General features: G+C 31.6%; 1 protein-coding gene across 3 annotated transcripts in view; it reads left to right on the top strand.

Annotated features, from left to right (window-relative positions):
* Window positions 1-23,713, top strand: part of LOC130901084 (diuretic hormone receptor-like) — a 215,885-nt gene that overhangs the window by 178,331 nt on the left and 13,841 nt on the right. For all 3 annotated transcript variants that reach the window (XM_057812175.1, XM_057812172.1, XM_057812173.1), the window contains exon 8: window positions 12,674-12,961. In XM_057812175.1, coding sequence (XP_057668158.1) covers window positions 12,674-12,961 — 288 coding nt within the window. The remainder of the gene's footprint in view (window positions 1-12,673; window positions 12,962-23,713) is intronic.

Below are 23,713 nucleotides of genomic sequence, written 5' to 3'. Positions count from 1 at the left end.
GTTAGTGAGAGAAACATTTGAATGTATTTGACGCTGATACAAGCATTTCATGTAAACTAGAACTCTTGATATAAGTTTCATGAAAGTTTTTATTTTTAACAATGTATGTCGTGATATATCGTGACGTCTCCTATTAGTCACCTATTACGGACGTCAGAATGAAAAAGAATTTCTCAAAAACGTGGGAACAACATTATTGAAAAATGTGCTTATAGTATATAACGGAATGGATAATAGCATTTCATTTTCCAGTTTTAGATAAGGGAATTAAAATTTCTTACTATTGAACTTACATTCCAAGAGGTGAGAAATCATTTTGTATTATATTGAGAAAACAGCATAAATGATTTTTTTGAATGGCCATTCAGTTGGTGGACGTGAGGCAATGAAGTTTTATCAAGGCACAGTCCATTGGCCTTCATGCACTGGAATACTGCTATTGAAGTTTGCTTTTCCAGAGGATTTCCCTTTGGAACTCAATTCCATGTGAATCATCATGTTTAGACAAACAGCGGTTAATCTGCTGGAGTCTTTCTGCCCATCAACTGAGAACACTGAAGCAGTGAGATATTTAATGTCCACCACGGCGTTCTGCACACAAACATGCGTCTGATCTTCTATTTTCTGATCAATCTGTGAGTAAAATTGGCTGCGAAGATCTACATTTATATCCTTTCAAATTTGTGCTTGTACAGAAACTCTTAGAAAGTCACTACAATTCCATTAGGCACGCGTGTGAGATTCTTATGGATGTAGTTGTTAGTCGAATTTTTCGAAGAACAATTAGACTATTACGGTCGGGTCGGCATGACTAGAAGAAAAATGGGGGGCACATCATTTTTCCCATGTTTTGGGAAAAATATATATCTGTTTAAGCTACAATTCTTATTTTCGTCTCTCGAGCAATTGCTATGGGTGCGATTTGGTTCAAAATTAGCATAAATGGCTTTTTTGGCGGCGGATTGATGTTATTAGAGTTTGGTTGAAAACAAATGAATATTTCAAGAGGTCGCAGTTCAAAAAAAGTGGTTTTTGACCTTTGCTCATCTCTGCAGGTCAAACGAAAAGCGACAGAAAAATGAAATTTCACATGTAGGTTCAATTAGTTGCGAGATGATTTCCTGTCTAGGGTCGAAACTTTTCATCTCCCTCCCTCTCCATTTTATGGTCATTTTTGTTATATTTTCTTATTTTTTGGCCAGAAAAAGTTTAACTAGAGGGTTCGAACTTCGCATGCAAGTAGGGGTGATGTTGAAGAATTGTCTTTCTCAAGTTCAAAGTTTTCTTCTTCAGTTCTTCTAGCACAAAACGCCCGAAATCATTTTGATCGTTGTAATTGTTGAATTGGACCGCCTCCTATTTAATGAATAATACGAGTATGATCGTTGCTAGGGTGATTTTTTTTACTTCCCATTTTCGAAACTTCTTGTCATTATGACAATTTTTTCTTTGTTGTCAATTGGAATTGAACAAGAGGGTTCGCGAGACCACTGGGTCTATTGAAATTATGAATTTTCATTCGAGAGAGAGAGTTAACTTGTGAAATGAAAAGTTATTGAGGAATAGCAAATTTTCCATATAAAGAAATAAAATTGAGAATTGATATCATTTCCAAGAAATTAATTTTATGGAAAGATTTGTTTGTGTATTAGTTAAATTCTTCATTCGACGAAAAATTCGATTTTCGTGATGGAGCTCTGCTGCTCACGGCTTTTTTTTTCTTTTTTATTAATGAAACTCGTTCCTATTTTTGCGGGTCCACTGATAAACAAAATATGTGCTATTGTGCTGACTTGAATCTACCAGGATTCTATAAAAAGCTTCTATATCCACTTTAAGTCAGAGGGGTGTGCAATTTTTTCAGCTGCTATTATTGGTCACTAATCCTTTGAAGGAAATGTCGCAGTGTCAATGAGTTCGGGCCAGTATTCAAACATGTTGTTGATCTTGAAGGACTTTGGTTCCAACAAGATAGTGCAATTAGCACAGTATAAATGACTCCTTCGAGGCAGCACTTCCCAGAGGCCTCACAAAAACCCTGTTTTTTTTCCTTGTGATTTTTTTCATGATTTGAAGAATAAAATCTAGGAAAAAATTGGAAGCGTCAAGAAAATCGCCATGATTCTGTATATTCAATATATTGAGAATGAGGGACGACACCCTATATAATTTGTTCTAAATATGTGAACCCACATAAAAAAGCCAGAGTGAACTTACTGATTCATAGAGCGAGGAAAATTTATCTCAAGCTTTCTTCAATAGACCAATAGACCTGTACAGCAAGGAACAGTCAGGATTACAGAAATAGGAGTTTAAGGTATTGTATAGGTACTATTTTCAACTTATCATGAAACTATAGCTAGAAATTTGATACTGGGAAAGTTTTCATATGGTGCATACAAATATTTTCGTTAGTTTAATTAACTAAATATCGAATCATTCATAATAAAACGAAATTTTGTATAGTGTTGGTTTGTATGGATATAATGGGAAAACTCATTTGCATACCATAAAATATACATTATGGTTAACATCCATTTTGATTTGTAAATACAATCTCATTATTTTGTAAATCGGTAACTGAATTTGAATCGAAACCATTGTTGGATAGATGGAATTTGTTTTAATTATGGTTCTATTAAAAAAACATCAGTCTGCAGCATCTACTCAAATTCAATTAAATCCTGATAGCACATTCCTGTCAATTACAAGCTTATTAGGACATATTGGACAAAATGTTTGTGATCGTTCGAAAAGAAATTTACAGAAAAAGCAATTCGAAATAAAAATAATGAATGTACAGCCTTCAACTCGAAAACTATTCTACAATATAGTAATGGCGAATAGAATGGTGTCATGAATGATAAATTTTGATAAAAAGCTCAAAAATGTTATGCTTGAAATATTTTCTCCAAGTTATAACCCTGGACACAAACAAATCAAGAAAGACGACGAGATGAGAAGAAAAAAGAGAGTAATGAATTTGGAAAATATAAAAAAAGAAGGCTAATTGAAAAAAAAAATACTTATCAATTAAAGATATCTGGAGGAAGCTTCAAAAGGCTTTGGTACAAACAGCGAACTTTTGTATATAAAAGCAAAAGCAGAAATATGAAGAAAACATAGTTTGATGAGCGCAAGGTAGCATTCAATGAAAAAATGGCAAACCACATCTGCAGAACTCTAGAAAAACACTTGAAACAAAATGACAAATCATTACTACTATAAAAAGAGGAATTTCTTTAGAGAAACGAAGTAAGGGTAAGATATGATGACAAAAACTAATTATTGTAGATACAAAGAAGACCAGGAGTCACAAAGGATAAACTAGACAGATGGGCAGGGTATTCTAAGAAAATATACAGGAAGTACCGAGAGATAAAGGGGATCGAAATGATGGAAAACTAACTTAAAAACGAACTGATGAAGAGCCAGAGAAAATGAGATCCTTTCAAAAATAGGATGTAAAAAATGGTAGTAGACTTATCGCCGAATTGATAAGAAATACGTTAGGGAAGTATGGATATAATTGTAGAATGCCTTGAAGGTTTTAGAGCAGGGCGAACAACTGAACTCGATGCGAAAAATTCGAAAAATAATACTGTGACTTAAAAAAATGCCCGTACCCCTCATCTCTGAGTTATAGACCGTTAAAATTGCCAAATCAGACCTTTTTGATATATGAATTTTTAATGGATGATTACGTATGTCCATTTAGTAAGTTTGATGGAAAAAAAATTCTACGCTACTATCTGAAGGCTAGTGGCGGCTCATACATAATAATTAACAATCTACAACTTTTACAATGACAACCTGTACAATTTAAAGATAACAAAAATAAATTTTTCAATATCTTTTTAAGAAAAAGGTACTCTTTGTTTGAGTCGATTAAATTTATGACTTAGGAGATATATAGATTTCTAGATCGTTGCACATGCCAAAAAAACCGCTTACCATAAAGAAATATTAAGAAAAAAATTATCATAAATTGTAATTATTCATTGAATATATTGAATTAAAAAACAATAAAAAATTTCTAATTGGGCTGCATACTGTCGAATATCTTGTTATTTACCTAAAAAAGAAATTTAAATCTAAAAAATTTATTGGTTGGTTCAGGAACACCCTGTAGAACAGAACATAGAATGTATGCCTACATATTTACGATCTTTACGACTCAATACAAAAATTGACTTGTATGTGATGCGAGCGAAGTTTCATACATTTCAAATCATCATATGGAAACTTTGTTACAGTTTTTACCAATTTGCACGCAAACTGCTAAAAAAAGATGAAGTCTGATGTATGTTAAAATGTTGTTGAAACATCATTTAGAATGAAGTATCAGTAAACCGCCGTTTCTATCATCATAATCATAATCAGCCTAAAATCTATGTGTCTCTGGAAAAATTGTTATGTCTTTTATATCTTTGAATTTACTATGAAGGCAATAACCAAAATGACATCGTAACATTCACTATTATTGCGATTGATATAACATAAGAGAATATTATTGACTGTTCCATTGTAGCTGCTTCATACTTTGACAAACTTTTCATTGTATCATCTCAGAAGTTGTATATTGTTGCTATGTTAATACTATTCAAAAACTATGACACATAACAGTAGTTGTCAGTTTATGGGAAAAACAATTTAGCGAACTTTATTCGAACAAATCAATACCAACGTCCAATAAAAATGTTGTACCTATTTATATGAGTTTCAGAACTACATAAATGTGGTTGATCGAACTGTCTTTGCATCATTATCAGTGAAATGAAAATCAAAATTAGTTTTTGATAGCCCTATAAATTGATATCATCCAACAAAGCTTCGAGACTATTAATTATGAAACTCTTCACAATATATGACATCGTGTCCCTTGTCTGGCGGGCTTGGAAACTTGTTAGAGAGGATATCATTGAATGTCCGTCATCCACATTCAAGTAATACCACTCATTCCCATTAGGGAAATGCCTGTACTACCAATTGTTGCTAGTGTTAATATCCCGTATTGGATATTTTAATTGCTTGGACATTTTTTACACGTAGATGTAATTATTTCCAAGCACTTAATTTTCATCGAAAACAGAGAAGTGGATGTGACTTGGATATGTTGAAAATCACGTATCTAAAATTAAAAAAATAATCAATTTGATTGAGAGTTTATTAGTAAATAAATAAAATAGAATACCAATATCCGAGATAACTGGTATATCGGAGTTTTCGAATGAAACTCAACAGCTCTATACAGCTGCAATCACCTCAATGTGTTAGCACGTGCTAAAAACTCTGCCTAAAAAATATACTAGCTTAATATGAACGCAAATTGTTATAATTTTAATTGTGTGCGAGATAATATTTTAAATGGTGTTTCTATATTCGACCGACAACGCTCTCCCACAGAGAGATCTCAATAAATGATTCATTTTGATATAGGAACACAAATTTTTACGGAGCTTAGTTGCTGAGATATAAAGTGTTCAAAATTTTAAATCAAAAATTTGCCATAAATCAAGAATCCCTTAGAATTTTGTTTTATAATTTGGTGACCAATATGATACTCAATAGAGAAATATTTTGACGTAAACAAAATTTGGAAAAATTTAACCAGTGGCGCAATTGAAGCAAATTCTTTTTTTATTTTGCCTCTAAACAAAAGTCTGCAAACACGTAAGTAATTTATAAATAAATTAATTATTCATTTAATTTCGAATATTGATCAAGCATAAGTAGTTCAAAACAAATAAAAATTATTCATAATCTCAATTTCAGACAAAATGTACTACAATAATAACAAAATTGTCAATGAAAATAAAAATAATAATTGCACAAATTAAATTTAAACAACTCTATATCACAATTATGAATAATTTTTATTTGTTTCAAACTACTTACGCTTAATTATTATTCAATATTAAATTATTAATTAATTAATTTGTGAGTCACTTACGTGCTAGAGGCAAATGTCTAGAACACCGTTCATTTTAGCTCCATAAAGGGTCATTAGTTTTTTAACTAAAAATATTCAGGCAATTTAAAACAAAATTAAAAAAAGAATTTGCTCCAGTGGCGTAAAAAATAGAGGAATCACAGTGACACTAACCCCGACAGCGCGCCACTGGTTTAATTGTTCCAAAGTTTGTTCATGTCAAAATATTACTGTATTAAGGAGCATATTGGTTACCAAATTTGAAAAAAAATCTGAAGGCATTCTTGATTCATGGAAAATTTTTAATTTTGATTTAAGATCTTGATATCTCAGCAGTAAAGGTTCGTATTCCTATATCAAAATGAATCAATTATTGAGATCTCTTTGTGGTAGAGCATTGTCGGTCGAATATAGAAATACAATATATAATAACTAACAAATATTCGTTGCTACTAGTTCCAAAATAATAGAATGGTGAGAAAAATTATGAATATGCAATATTTTTTCACGAAAATTGTACTCGCTTGGAATAGTAACAGAAATTTAGAGTAATATCAAAAGTTATATGTGAGTTAGTCAAGAATTTCTCACACTTTTCTTTATACAACTTCATTATACCAAAATTTATTTACAATATAAAAAATTATTCAATTCAGTCTCCAGCTTTTAGCAATGCACTTGATCTAGCAGCCACAAGCCTTCATCGTAGAAAGTTTTCAGTTGGTTATCAATCCACTTTGCACTGCATCCCGAATGTCCTTGTCTAAGGCAAATTGCCCACATCTTGAAGCTGCCTTGACCGGCTCTAAACGATGAGAGCTGTACGGAGGATATTCCAGAGTCTCAAAGCCCAATTAATAGATGTTTCCATAGTACGATGGAACGTGTATGATTGCAAGTTATTGTATAACTACAAAATTTTATTTCAGAGCAGACCACGGCGTATGTTTCGAATTTTCGGCTTAAGCTTATTAGCTAACAACTTCTCGGACTACTTATGGTTGTTCACCCTTGTGATATAATTATATGGCAAAGCTAACGTACTTATGCTATATCTAGACGACTATTATTCCGAGCGCAATTGCATAAACTTGACGCATTCGCTTGCAGTAGTCTTGCATCTTTATTCATAAAAGCTGGAGAACAAAAAGTAGTTTTCGATTTACCTCAGTATATCCACGTGTCATAAAGAAAGCTAGACAAAAAGATCTTTAAAAAATTATATCATAAACATATATATAAAACAATAATTAAAAAGAACGGACCTTTTATTATTTGAATTATTGTGTCTCGATAACTGAGATTAATGATACAGGGTTATAATAAAATTTTAACGTAGAATTTAACTATGACATCTTATCATCAATTTTTGACAAACTGCTCAGAAGTGAGAAGTTAAATGTCATTATATAGATGCCTTTTGAATAATGGATTAGGCATTGTAAATGTTCCGCAAAATTTTTAATTTTTTAGCTTAATCTGGCAATGCTGACATTTGGTAATGTCAGTAGAGACCAAAAAATGAGTCAGTCGAGTATGCCTCATACTGTATCTGCGTATCTTTTCGGCTCAAGGAAGGTAGTTTTTTTAAATCAATGGACTCTGAATTTCATATAGCTTAGTGCTACCACTTACCCAAGAAATTTGTTAATCGGTGGATTGTCTTATCCTAGTTATCAGATTTTTGCCAATTTATCACTTTGGTGGCTAGCTTTCGAAGTTTCTTTGGTAGTTTGACCTGGTATTTTATTTCCATATAAGGCGGTAGCGGAATTGAATAAATGTAACATCAGTGCTTGCAACACAGTGAATAGTGTCATGAATTTTCCGATTAGTAGGATTTATGAGGTATATTTGTCTAATGAAGTTTATTGATGTGAGAGAGTCGGTGCATATAGCTGATTGTTTGTCGTCAGGGGAAAGACAATTTAGAGCTTGGAGGATTGCGTATAACTCTCCTGTGTAGACGTTAGCGAAGGATGGTAGATGATGTTGTTTAATTATTTGATGGAAATTGGTTACGGCACAACCTACGCTTGCCTCTGATTTAGAGACATGTGTATTCAGAATTGATTTAATAATATTTACCAATCATTGTTTCCATATATCGCTTTGTAATTCATGCTTGAACGGAAATTCAGGCTATATCAAAATTTATTTTCCTAATTCCTCCAATTGAAATGATTTTGTTATCAAAGAAATTTTAGTCGGCAAAAATTAATCAATGATCAAGTTCTGGTTCAGTAGTGTCTGATTGGATCACAGGGAGTTTATATTCAAAACTTGGAATGGATTAAAACATAATAAAAAATATAAAAAATAAAATGTCAATTTGAATATTGTTGTTTATAAGATGAGTTTCTAAGATGTCGCAGTAACTGCTTTGGTGATTGGAAATCAATAATTGAGAGGATTTGATTTAGTCGTAACTGATAAATTGACACCGGAAAGAAAAATCCAAGAAGTTTCATTTTAATTGTTTGTTTTTTATTAATATTGCTTTGCATTGAAAATATATTGGACACGTATTTAGCATTGTTAACTTAGAGTATTCCTATTCCAATCAAATGTTCTTTGATAAAAATTTTAAAAAAATGGAGAAGATAAGTCAACTTTATAACTCTATGGAGAATTTCAATACTGTACCATTATACAACGAAAAAATAATACCAAATATATTGAATTAGAACTAAAATCAAGCAAAAACCTTCGTGTTTTTGTACTGACAACTAAGTACTTGTATCACGATTAATATAATAGATAATTTTCTAGAAACAATGTTTAGAGACAAACCAATTTTACTATTGATTATGATTTTATATAATTAATCCACCTATCAACAGGTGTGATGCTTCATGTCATCCTAATTTTGATTAATATTGAAAAGAGAATATCAAGTTACATAAGTTGTATTTCTTAAATGTTTGCGGTTGTGGAAAAAAGTATAATATGCAAATTATCCAGGAAATTATTTTTCAGCTGTGTGTTTGCTTGTTGCAAAAATTTTTATATTCGTGACAAAAATTGACTGTTTCCAAGAAGAATTGATTCTTTTTGAAACGCAATACGTACGTGAACGAAATAACATATAGATTCAATATTCTAGTCACAAGAAAACTTTCTCAGTCGAACAGGGAAATTTATAGATAAAACGTTTAAGCAACAACTTCAAATCCTTTTTATGCTATTTTCCCAAATAAACTGCAATGAATAAAATGAATTTTGTGCTTATAAAATTTCACTCAAATCTGACATGAACCATTATTTGGTTCTATAGACATCGACTAGTAAGAAATGTGGAATTTGTTCGTCTTGCGGTATTGCATAATAATTTCTTTATATAAAAATTATTCGAGGAGCTATGATTTTCTTTGTTATAAATATATAATATATATTATTGTTATTTTTCTAGTATTCGTGCATATTTCGGAAGCTCTCAAATTTTTGAGACAAAAGACATCATTGAGGAATAAATGATAAGTTGGTTCCGGAAAAGTCAGGTTCCAAATAAATATGACATTGGAAAAATACAGTTTTCAAATACCACCCACGATTTGTTCTTGAAAAAGATAACTTTCAAGAACACATAATGATTAGATATACTTATCTTTAATTATGGTCAAGAACAGGTTAGTCTTAGTCTTCCAAGTGTGATCTTGATCTTAGTTTAGTATTGTAATAAGTGGTCTTTGTTTCGCAGGTTCCAGTTTTAATATTGGCCTTGCACCAAGACCCTTGTCTTGTACTTTCTTGGAAGATTTTGAAAATAGTTTTAAAAAGATTCAAAGTGAATTTGTGATTGAGAAATAAGGAATTCGATTTATATGGTATGAATATTATGAAAAGTTTTTAGAAATATGTCGCAGGTTAACAGCAGATCTAAATAAACGGTGCTTACGTGATTCTAGAATCATTTTTTAGAATACACATCATCTTCTCAAAATGTTTAACTTGTATGAGAGCTCTGTAAATAAAAAGTAGTTACTCCCTGAATACTCAATATTACTACTTGAGAAGGAGTCTTAGAACATACTACTTCTGTTAATTACTATAGCTGGTACTACACGATGCGTCCAAAGTTTGCGCCATTATTCACGTTCTAACGTACGACTTAACGTTAGACTTTACTTGAACTTATCTAAGGAAATGAAAACATGGCTAAGAAGTGATGAACAGCATACAACAGATATAAATTGTTTTAAAATGCATAGATGATACTGTCAATTTTGCTTTTCCATATAAAACAAATTGCATTCACAAGCAAAAGGCCAAAAAGTTTAGTGTGTAATTTTACGACAAGTGTTAATTCTATATTTATTCCAATGTTGGGTATTTCTTTGACCAACTTCACAAGGCCAACGTTCAAATTCCAACATTGGAACTGGAACATTAATCGAATGCCATGCTCCCTACGATCACACAATGGATTGGACACATCGTGTGGTACCGGCTTAACACCAGCCAAATAACACAAAGTAGGTGCGAGGAACAAGGAAAGGACGACTGTTGAACTCTTTATATTTTATAGGGACAAACAAAATCTATGATTATTCAGATCCAACGTTTTTGCTTTTTCCATTTTATTATAGTTCTTCATGTAATTCATGAATCATAAATTGTGAATTTGTTGCTAAGTCAGTATTAAAATAGAATTGTTTTCCATTCAACTTTTTTCTTTCTCTTTTAGTTTTCAAGATTCCAAATACCCAAAAATTTTTCCTCTATATTCTGACTCTAAAATTAAAAAAGAAAGTATTGAAACTAATAAAAATTGAGAGAAAAACTGCAGGCTTGATCTTGGTCTTGCGTAAAATTTGCAATACTAGGTTTTCATCTTATATAAATCTTGCACTGCTCGATCTTAATCTTGCGGAACTAAAATTGGTCTTGTACAAGGTTTTCCAGAGGAGACCAGAGAAGACCAGGATAAGCTTTAGGTCTTATTCTTACTCTTACTTTTCAATCAAGACTAAGATTGCAAGACCAAAATCAGCTTTGCGCATCACCAAACATATTTACCCAATAAAGATCTGCTGATATACTTGCATATGATTTGAGGAACAATAACCTACTCTAACCATTCGAAAATAAGAATCAATCTTGGAATAAAGGGTTTTCATGGATTCTGCACCCAAACATAACATACAGTATGATGCAAATGAATGGAATAAGGAATAAAACCAGCTAGTCTTAAGGATACCTTTTTATTTTTAACGTGATCTATTTGAGCGTGATGACGTCATCGCTAAAATTTTTGAAGGGAAATGAGGGTGTTGTAATATATTATTTGAAAGGTCTTTCAAATACCTATTCAGCCATATCAATATGTAGAGTAATTGATTTTTGTATTTGTTCAAAAAATTACTCATTAAATACAACGAAATCTGAATTAATCAAATTGTTGACCTTCAGCTAAAATACAATGAGAAAGACGTGCCGCGAACTCTTCTCGAACCTTCTCTATAACTTCCGGAGTTATTTGTGCAATCTCAATACGTATCCTTTCTTTGAGTCCATTGATATTTTGTGGTCTATTTTGATATATTTTACTTTTCATGTATTTCCATAAAAAGAATCCAGAGGAGTCAAATCAAGTGACCTAGGCGGCCATTCTATTGTTCCTCTTCGACCTATCCACCAATTTCGTAAGACGTTGGTCAAAAAGTTGGGCACCAATACAGCATAGTGTGGAGGCGCGTCATCTTGCTGCAGCCATAAATCATTTCTGTTTAAAAACAGCCGGTTCAATTCAGATATCAAGAAGTTTTGAAGAAGTTTTAAATATCGAGGACCTATTAAGGTTTCTGTCATTATCTAATGCTACTTGCCGTGAACTGGTATGAGGATTATCTTTAAAGGCTAATACAACATCTAGTTGTTTGTTTTCTGATATTGATTTTCTACTACCTTTAGGAAGGTCTTTCACAAGACCCGTTTCTCTGAATTTCTTCTCAATTTTGCTTATAGTGGATTGTGAAATTGTTTCTTGGTTAGGGTATTTATTATCAAATAACGTACATACTTCTTTCTGCGTACGTGCTTTATCTGCACAACCAATCATTATTAGAATTTCAACTCTTCGCGTTCCAGTCAGCTTCAGGTTGATAGATTCAAAGACTTTTTGAATTCGTCTAATACAATAATACCCTCAATCATTTGACAGAAAGTTAATTATGTCCAAGTAAAAAGTAGGTAGATAAGACATTTCATTACTAGTGACGGCCTTCACAAAATTTATTTTTGTGTGTTAATAAATACATCAAACCAATACTTAATACATTTTATTAAGAAATCTGTTGAAATTTCATAAATAATATTTGTGACAATACGCAAACCATTTACTGTACATATTGTACACATACACATATTGTACTGTACATAGACCTTTCAAATAATGTATCACAACACCCACATTTCCATTTAAAAATTTTAGCGATGACGTCATCAGGCCCATATAGATGACATCAAAAATAAAAAGGTATCCTAACGAATAGCCTGTTTTAAAATAAAAATCGACGGGTTTCAGGATTGTTCCGGCTAAAGTCGCCGGCTTACACGAAATAACGAATTTATTCCTTTTATTTGCACCATACTGTATATGTTGCCTTGTGCTAATCTTTTTTAGTTCATAAGTCTCTTCATGTCACAATCGACAACTATTATGAGAGATGTTAACTTGCTTAACGATAACTTTGTGGAGACATCATTAAATGTTTATTAATTTGTTATTTTTTTTTTCAGTGTCGTTGGTTTGAAAGCCACACTATCGACTGGATATTTCAGGCACCGACATTAATTGTCCTGCTATTGAATCTCGTTTTCCTACTCTGCATCATGTGGGTCTTAATCACAAAACTCCGTTCTGCCAATACAGTAGAAACGCAGCAATATCACAAAGCAGCTAAAGCTCTTCTAGTCCTCATGCCTTTGTTGGGTATAACATATGTAATCACTATTTATGCACCGACTCCTGATAAGACTTCTATCAACGTATTTGAATGCACTAGAGCAGTTCTTTTATCAACGCAGGTGAGCTTAATACTTTTACATAATATGAAAAAACACTCAGTACAAATAGTGAAGTACGGGTCGTCGCTAAGTTTTAATTAATATTATAACTCACCTGAATAGACAGTATAAGTATATGGTGGTTGCGAAAAGTGGAAATGAGTTAGGAGTTGTTGTTTTAAGTACTTTTAATTAATGTGTGAATGGATAAAGCCCCACATTCTCCACTGAATAAATTTGTTACAACATATCCCTTAAAATATCAATGCTATCTCCTGATAGAATATAACTTTGCATTTAGAGTGTCACTCAACTTGATTAAATCGTTGAGTCTCGCCCTATTGAGTAATTTTGTTTCAATTATGTTAACAAGAGGCTGAACGGGTTCAAACGATTTGAAGGTCATTGTATTCCATTACAATTATGTAATTAAACTACTAAAAATAACATCCTCGTCGAGCATTTCTTTAATGATGAATATGAATGGTTGATTTCTTTAATTTCTTATTTCTCAGACCCTTTGATATATTGATACATCTAAATAATCTTTATTTTAGGTCTCTCCTATTTTCAAATTAGTTTTTATAATAATATTTTGATAAAGACTTGAAGAATAGTCCAAACGTCAAATTTCTTTCTTTTTTTTTAATTCCTTCTTCCATCCAAAAATTATTGAGAAAATTAATTGTAAAACAGAAGAGATCTAAAATCAAGAACATTTAGATGCATTAAATGATTGATTCCTTACTGAAAGTTTTCTTTTTTGGTCTTGGAATCAAGTTAACGCATATATGTCAACCTCCTGATAATGAAAATTGTTCTACAAGATTAATGGAAAGTTCAGTATTCACTATCTAGAGAGATCTGTTAATTTCCATCAATGATCTTATTTATAATTCAATTATGAGTTATTTATGAGACATCCTATATAAAATGGTAAATATATAAGAAGTAATGATACAAATCCATCCATCCGTTGGCGATATAGAGATGGCGGCAGTGGAAAAATAGCACCTTTGCAGTGGTCGACCAAATGAGGTGACGACTCCAGAAATGTTGAAGGAGGCATTTCAGAAAGTGCTAACTAGATAATGAGATTTTATCAGGTATATACCAGTTCCTGCAGAATATCTATCAGATACGATACCACTTTTTCCCATATTTACAAATTAATTGAAAAAGTTCTCTACTGATGGCTGCTAAACGAATACTAACCAATGTGGCGTCTTCAAACATATGCTGTGTACTTTCTAATATTTTTCAAGTAACTACCGCCATTTCTAGATCAGGCCAAGTACTTCTGGGAGCAATGTCGTATGTATAATGTGAAAGATAAAGAAATTATTAAGACGTGGATTTAGCTCATATTTTTTCAAAAACTTATTCATATATTAGATGAGAAAATGATTTGATATATAAAAAAAACTGGATCAATCATCATTGAAAATTATATTATAAACAGACAAAAAATTTACTTTTTAGAAATTGAGTAGGTACTGAGGATATTATAATTTCTATTTGATACCTACTTTGAACATACTTTTCTCTTTGAAAATGGGGTAATTACAGGCTTATTCAACGCTTGAAAATATAACCTCTTTAGTCCTTTGCATATATATGTTCCTTTTCTTAACTCGTCGAAAACTATAATAACACAATAAGAAGAGTGGGAAACAGTGTTAGGTTGAAATATTCAAAACTAGACGACCACAATTTTTTTCAAATTCTCTCAGGATTTACATATAAAAAGCTCATATTCGTCGTTATTATGTGAAATATGTGGGACTTCTTTTCAATACAACGACTGATTTCACAATTATGGATCCAATTTCGTGTTCGATAGCTACACTATGCTGGCATATATTTTTTTCAGAGGTTTACCCGTGGGAGATCGAGTCAAAATAGTAATTTTACTCCAGAAAATGGAGTAGCTTTGATGAAGTATGAATTGGAAATACTACGGAAACTTTGGATGAAATTTCTTGATAAACTTTTCTGAACAATTTTGTTAGCAGCTAATTTCCCCAACCGACATAAATTCAGGAAGGTTTCATAGGATTCGGGTCGTTTAATTTATTTTTTGATTAGAGAAACACTCTACAGTTTGAAGAGGTTATAGTTGATTCATTCTCTTCCTTGTTTATACTTTACGAGTTTGAAATATTCAGTTACCTTTATGCTGTTTCTGATTCTTGATTTGTTGTATTTACTCAATGAATAACATTTTAATTGGAATTTTCGGAACCGTTTGTTCATTGTGTGTGTAATTGTGTAGCTAGCCGCAAAGCGACCAAAATCATAAGGTCGCATCGCATTACATATTATAGTTTAATGTCGAAAGAATTGGAATAATCAGAATAACATTAAGATTTTTACATCCGTTTTTAAAATCACAGTCATTTTCATCACGACTATATCAGATTTGCACGTTAGTTTTGTATAATTTTTGTCCAATCTGTAGCTTTGGACGTGGTCAAAGAGTAGGAACACGTTAAAAGGATTTTATTTCTAATTAAAAACCACCGTGAAAATCCGAAAAAAGTGACTCACGAAATTATAAAGGAGCTGCTGTTGTTGCAGAGGAAGTCGGACTGGGGGAGGACATTACATCAATGCCGCGTATTATGAGGAAACAACGTCATATAAGCAATCATTCAGCAGAAAGCCCTTTACAATACTGGGAGAGGTCTTTAGCAATAACATATTTGGATTCAATTATCACCTCCCTTGAAGTACGTTTTGCTGAAGAAAACACACCATCATTCGCATTATCTAAGGTACATCCGGCGCAGATGCAAGAGATGACAACTGAAACCAAACTAAAACCAACTTGTGAATATATTGCCCAGTTTTATGATTCACCGAACATAAAGAATGAAATCGAACTTTGGCAACAATTGTGGTACGAGAGGCTTAATTTAAGAAATCTAACAGTTGTTGATGTCCTAAAAGGAATAAATTCCTCCATTCCCAAAACGGAAAAAGCATTAAAAATTATGATCCCTTTACTATGTTCGACCTGTACAGTAGAGTGATAGCTTAGCAGCCTCAGAAGACAAAAAACATGGCTAAGAAGCACCATGGCAGAAGATCACTTTAATGGTCTACACAGAGCTATAATAAATAAAAACCTAAATAAGTTCAATGATAAAGTGGTTGAAAGTTTTGCGAAAAATCCCCGCAGTTTATCTTTTAATTGAATATTATTTTTGTTATAATAAATAATTATTACTGTGTTTGAAAGTTTGATTTAGTTATTGTGCTTCGGGGGCTTATAAAGTTTTATACATTGATATTGATATTAGAACCGTTCTTATTACAATCGTCATCGATGCAAAGACTTCCAAAGTGTAACGCTTCATGCTCTCGACTGTAATAGTCGTTCATATTTTTTATCCTGCATAATATTGCCCCATTGTCTCCTCCTTAGTCATAAGCAGTCGACGCCCTTGGTTGTCAACATAGGAAGTCCGAGTAAACTTTTTTTAAACGATTACCAAATGTGGACACATTTCATTATTAATCCACTAATACAAATTTCAAGAATGTACTTTCACCCTTCTGCTGCCTTTTCACTTTCAGAAAAGAATCGATTTGTTCATTTGTTTATTACAGTGGTGACTTCCACAAATTATAACACTGATTATAACCAGTTATCACATTAGTAAAGTCAAGCTGAAAAAAAAGGAACAAGCCCAGAAACTGAACATAAGAATTTCAACGGTAATGAATTATATAAAAAGTAAAATTTTCGAATGATGATTCTGCGTTAGATTTTTCTTGCACACATTATAGGTTTTGAATTGTCACTTCATTTTTAAAAAAGAAATTATACACTAAAATCACTTCTGTTATGAGAGCAGTAATTAAGCTGATTCGCATCCGCAAATTTCTCTACAGAGTGTACAACTACAAAAACAAAAACAGTTTACCAAAGCTTAATTGAACCTGATGCAGTTTACATTGTTTGTCTTAGTCATCGAACGTTCTTCACTACTTTTAATGGATAAAGATTCCGAAACGTGAAAGGTACGAAGGAATGTAGAAAAATTATTTGATTGAAGTTCCATTCAACTTCTTAGAACTTCGATTAAAGCTACTACAGGAAAAGCTGTTTTGTCTTAATTGAGTTTACTTTTCAATTAAAAATAGAGTTTTAATTAAAATTTTCCACAATTTTATGGAGTAGAAACAAGTAACAATCGTTTAGTTTTAGTTTTCAATAAAAACATTTCATAATTTCATGAAGAAACGATATTCTCGAAAAGGAACTTAGCTCAGCTATGCTCATACCTTGTTACTTTTTTCTAAAACAGTGATTTTCAACAATGTACTCAAGTAACTGAAGCAATAACTCAGTTTCTTCTACTGCCCGAAAACGGATAGTTGAAGGGATGGACATGTGGATTGGATTCGAGCATATTGTTTCTTTTGTACGTTAAAATAATTTAAACAATAGAAATTTAATAGCTCAATGAGTTCAATTTTAACACCAACATATTGAATTCATCTTTTATAAATATATTTTTTAATTGGGATAAACGTTGCTTCCAAAAAAAGGATTGGAGTTAATCTTCAACATGAAAGAAAGTATTGTGATTCAAATTTGAAATTCACTTTCAATTACTGAAATAATACTCATGAGGGATTTACTATGCTGAAATTAATCAATTTATGAAGACGAAAGGATAATATACGACAAAAGAAACAATTATAAGAACGAATGAGAACGGAAGCGGTTAGAAGGATGGATATTATTCTGTTTGAATTTCAACGTTATTCTTAATCGAAATGTACAATTCTGGAATTAATTCGTCAGACCAAGTTTATCCTGTGAACAAAGTAATATGTATTGGAATTATTTTTTGTCTTGATGAATGTAATTATTACAGTAAATAAAACATCAATTTTCATTTATTTTTCAAAATTTATGAAGAATTCCAAAGCTTACCTGAATTTCATAATACAGGAATATGAGTTCAGCATTTGTTTAATCAACAGAACTCGCGTAAACCTGTCGTATTATTCACAAGAATTTTAGAATTACAAAAAAATAAAGAGAAATGCAGTGAATAGATTGATAAAAATTTTTGTTGGATTGATAGGTACTGTGGAATTGAGATACAAATAATATGACAAGACTTTGAAGATTGGATGATTGAAATATAAACCTATCAGTCGGAACAACAAAATGTTTTAGAATGATAAAAGTAAATGTTTTATATCGAAAAATGATCTAGAAAATGTTGAAAAGGTCTTTGATTTGTAGTTAATGTTTTTGAACGTCGGTAATTTATGACCCCTTGTGCTTTTATCGAACTACTTACATTGATTTGGAAAATTGGAATAAAAACAATCAATGTAATAACAGTTCATGAAATTCGTCGAAACATTTATCTTTAGTGGAACTGGATAACTCTCGCAAACTTCTTCACATCCCATTTATTACACATTTTTACTGCATGGATTTGGGCCACATCTATTTTAATTTTGTCTTTAGACTGAAATCTTTCACATTTGGGTCTCATCTACTGTATCATCAATAATTCCGCTTATTCCTCTTTTCCAATTAACTAATTCACATTTCATGGTCTGCTTTCCCCAACTGCTCCGAAGTTTATCTGGGTTAAATCATATATCCACTTCACCGAGGTAAGACGTTATGAAAATATAATGAAAAGCCTCAATCAGGATATTTTTTGTGTAAAAAATCAACAAATTTTAGCACAAAATATTCCACAATACCTCGACTTTCTATGGTCGTTTCTTTGTCTTTTCATCCTTTAAAAATGCATTCATTCTCAGCCGTATTTTCGCCATTATGTCCAGAAGAGTTATGTATATACCTTCTGAAAGAAATTGAGGACCATGTACGTCCAAATTCTCGGCTTTCTCTAGCCGTTCAGCAACTGAGAGGCTTCTTTCTGAAAACGTCAGAATTGTGAATAGTTCGATGGATGGTCGTTAACAACCCATCGAACACAAACGTTTCATCATTCACGTATATCATGCCCAAATCAGATCAAATGAAGTCATATATTTAAAAAAAAATCAAACAAAGATATAAATATTAATATATGAACAAATAAATAACACGAAAGTTTCTAAACAATTATAGTTTGGACAAATCGGTTCTTTTCATATTTACATTGGTAATTCGTATCATCTAGAAACTATAAAGCAAGTACTTCATTCTCGACGGACGTAATTTCAGTGCCCTCTTCAAATGACACTGGTTAATAGATTCTTTTTCAGTCTGGGAATCAATAACGACCCATTGGGCAGTAATAGATCAATTTATATTTTAAGTCGGCATTAATATCGAATTTGATTGACGCAGCTATAGTTACATTAATAAATACATGTTTGAGAAAAATGTTTTAACAACAAAATAAAATGGAAACTACCGATGATAGATTCCGTTCATAGCAAAAGTAGTAAATTTTGGTATAATTGATCTGAAATGATTCACATAATATATAGTGTTGATAAGTAAGTTTGAAAAAGTATATTTTGAAAATAAATGTGTCATATCAGAACTATAACTTTCTAGTTATGTATTGAATTAAGTTAAAAGTCATTGTCATTCACACTGAAGTACAATGTGACAAAGTTGAAATTATGAAAAAAATTTTTTCAATTTAAAGCGTCCATGATTTACAATATAATTTAAACAGGACAAAATCAATTCGATATTCTTTACTTATGCACCTTACCATTTAAGTTGAATTTAGAATAAAACTGTGTTAACAATTTCTCAAAAATTGCTGATTGAAGCAAACTATTGAAAGTAAGCTGTTGATTGTAATTTTGAAAAAAATTAACTTGACTATCCTGAATGAAGGATAATCGATGCGATATGTTGCTGGTTTGTTAGGAAGACATCATTCCAGCATCGATCGCATAGTGAAGCGATATAATGCAACGGGTTGGTACCATCGAAAACTAGTACCAGGGCGAAAACTTTGAACTAATCAAATTGTTTTTTGAGACAACGTGCTCTGAGAAATAAGAGAATCACCAGCAATCTGCTGGAAAATGAATTATCCAATACTCGAAATATTGATATACCGTCCCTAACCGTTGGAAGACGTTTACATAAAGCAGGGTTAAGCAACAGAAAACCAGTCAAAAAAGACTTGTTCACCAGGTAACTAGAGCTAGACTTAAAGCTTCAGATGAACGTGAGAGTAGATGACGAAGACAAGAAGGAAGGTTTGTCAGCTGTAATATCTCTTTTAAAGTGCCTTCTGGTGGTGGCTCTAAAATGTACTGAAATGTTCATCATACACGAATGAATGCCCAATATTACTTAGACAACATCATGTAATGCCTTTTGATCCGTTTGCTGGGCCTAATTTTTTATTGATGCAGGATAACGCTCGTCCCTCGTAGCGAACAGGTTATTGGCTACTTACATGATGTCAATATCTATTTATTAGAGTGACCACCTAACAGTTCCGATAAGAATCCCATAGAACATCTATGGGACTATCTCAAAAAGAGGATTCGAAGTTATAGTCTTCCTGTTTCTAATCACAATCAACTGATATAGGTCGCTATTGAAGAATTGGAGAATATACCGCAAGCTTTCGTTGAACAGTTGAGAGAAGGGCCTACGCGGTATTAGGGTTGATATATGCGTTTATTCTCCTTCAGTTATTTTTCTTCAATTTGGATAAAAGCTTATTTATGCATTTTGAGCACAAACAAACTTTTATGAGAATCATAAGGAAAATTAAGGTTGAGGTCATATTCACCTAATTTGTAGGTGTTTATTATTATTTCAACGTAATTTAGTTGTATCTTGTGTAAATATTGTGAATATTTAGATTGTTAAAAGTGGTGCGTTAATTTTGTCTAGGAGTTTATTATGAAAATAGTAATAATGCGGACTCACTTCTAGATGAAAATTTTCAGCACAAATGCAAAATAAGAAAAGGCACACTCGACAAAATAATGATCATTCTAGGAATAATTTCTATTGAGTCATGTAGTTAAGCAAAGGTTGAAAACACAAAACTACATTTAATTAAATTCGATAAATTTAAAAATCTCTTATCCTAGAAGAGATTCAATTCTCGTTTCTAAACATGAGATACAGAAAAGAGGAATAAATAAGATCTCGGAATAGATTAAGCTTAATAGCAGAGAATGTTAATTCTTGTTCTGAAATTTTACTTTGTTTTCACTATGTTTTCGGCTAGTCAAAATCCACACGTTTTGACTCTGTGAGAGTCACAAAAGGAGTCGTTAATAGTCTTTCAGAAACTAATTTGAAAATATAAAATAAGGATTTTCATGGTTTTTCACCAATTTTGACTCAAAATGTTTTTGCAGCCATAATAATACGATTTATTCCAAGCTACAATCTAGTATCAAAACTTGTTCAATAGTTTCTATTAGAAATTAGTTATAAAGTAGTTGACAACTGATACTTCTAAGACCGTTATTTATATTTCTTGTATATCTGTTTCGTCAGTTCTTGTCAAGTATGGGAAGCATAAGATGCATAAGTTTAAAAAAAATCTGCTCTATATGCCTTATTGAAATAAATAAAGATTCCATTCAATAAATTTTCGAGAGATTTGAGAGTAGATACTTCAGGAATATCTCATATTATTGACCGAATGGAAGACGATTGAGATTTTTAAACTGCCTGTAATTTTATGAAATTTTGTAGTAATAATCGATCGTTTTGAAATGTTTCCCAATTATGACTGACATCACTTCTATTCATTATATATTCAAAAATTAATTGTAATCAAACCATACATCAGTGAAAATCTGCTTTTATTAGGACATTTAAGTACATAATGAAATTTCGATTCTGAACCGTACACAAAATGCCAGAAAAAACGTTGAAAATACATTCTCAATATAAAAATCATAAATATTTTGTGGATATCTTATAGTGGATATTCTCAGGATCTCAGTAGACTCGATAAATTAATACCTCATAGATAGTAAAAATTATGTTTATAAACTAAGTAACAAAATGTTGTTCACTATATATTATATCATGAAACATTGATTAAGTTTTCTCTTGAGTTTATAAGTCGGAAAATTAGATTACTCTCACTGTACCTTCTGAGAGATCCATAAAAGAGGCTGCCTCTGCAAAATGGAAATAACATTAACATGGTAAATAAAGTTTTGGTGGGTTTTTCATTCGATATTTTCTATGAAGCTTCGTTAGATACTCTAACATTTGACCCAATACCAACTTCTTTAATATTTTAACCAATTTGGGAACGAAAAAGCTTTTATAGGTTACGTTTTTTTAGATATATTTCTGATCTGATGTATATTACCAAATACCTTATTTAAAATATAAGTACAAAAATTTTATGAAATGAGATCGTATCAAAGAAATCTAGTATATGAATCATATGAGGTATGTTTCTACTCCCATACTATTAATCCATCCTAAATTCCAATTTTCAAATTTATATTCTCTTGTAAAATATAACACATTGTTCAAAAATCGTTTTTTCACGACTTTTGAGACTAAAGCTCTATAAGTAACACAAACAATCTAGAAAGTGAGTTGCTCTTCACTTTTCTTTGATAGTAATCTACGATCACACAGTATGGAGTAAGCTATTTACGTCTATTCCTGGAAGGTGGTCACATGGAAGAGATCCACAGAGTGAACTAACACTCTAACACAACTTTAGTTAAATTAATAACCAAAAATTCAATGAAAAATTAACTGTGATGAGAAATTTTGAATCTAAAATTTCGAAACAAATCATCTAAGAGATGAAGGTGATGCAGATGGAAGTTTTTATCCGACGACCATAATAATAAGAAGCACCTTCAATGTTTTTAGTGATATCTTTAGAAGAACTACTAATATTGACGAGTCGGAATTTGTTACCCACATCAATAGGATTGAAAAATAATTAATCAACATGTTCATGTTCAACATAAATTGAATCTATCCCCAATCTTTGCTCAATATTTGAGATATATTGAGAGTTTCTACAATCCGACAATTCATTTTCGTGAAATTGAATGTACTATAATGTTAAAAAGTTTAATGTCAAATAGTTATTCGCTTATGATAACCGTGTATAGATACCGATAACCACATTTTATCAAAAAATGGTTGGTATCACTAATTTTAGTGACATCAATAGGCATTACATCTCACAAATTCTGCTTACGAACTAGGAAATTGAAACTTGATCAATTTTAGTTTTCAAAAGAAGTGTATGACCACGTACAGATATAAAATTCAATGCCTCAATGCATTTTTAAAAAAATCATAATTATTTCTTTATTTCTTTGTTACCAAAGTTTCATGAAATATCACTATAACGTTTATAAGTGTTCTGCCGGAAGCTTCAAATTAAATGGAAAAAGTTTGCATCGATCCGTTTGGGCCTAAATTCCTATTTTCCAATGTTTCTAGCTCGAAGCGGTCTTTATAAACACATATTGTTGAATATTGACTAGGTTATACACGTTGATTTTGTTTCCTACATACATATTCCTATATAGATATAGCCTATAAATTTATGGAACTCTATTTTGGATAAAAATTCCAAACGTAATTTCTCACTACTTTCAACGAGAGCTCTCTTGCAAGCTCAAAGTTGGAAGACAGAAATCAATCGCTTGGGTCCAGATCTCTTGAAGACGTTGGGTGATCCACCAATTCCAAGTGCAATTTCTGAATTTCTGAAGACTTATTTTTGTCATTCCTCAAAAGCAGCTACCTTATAAGGCAAAAATGCGTAGTACTACTCTATGCTATTGTACCGT

The sequence above is a fragment of the Diorhabda carinulata genome, chromosome X (genome assembly GCF_026250575.1).
Source record: "Diorhabda carinulata isolate Delta chromosome X, icDioCari1.1, whole genome shotgun sequence".
Taxonomy (NCBI): Eukaryota; Metazoa; Arthropoda; class Insecta; order Coleoptera; family Chrysomelidae; genus Diorhabda; species Diorhabda carinulata.
The sequence above is the reverse complement of the archived record's forward strand: the minus strand, read 5'-3'. Positions and strand labels throughout refer to the sequence as shown.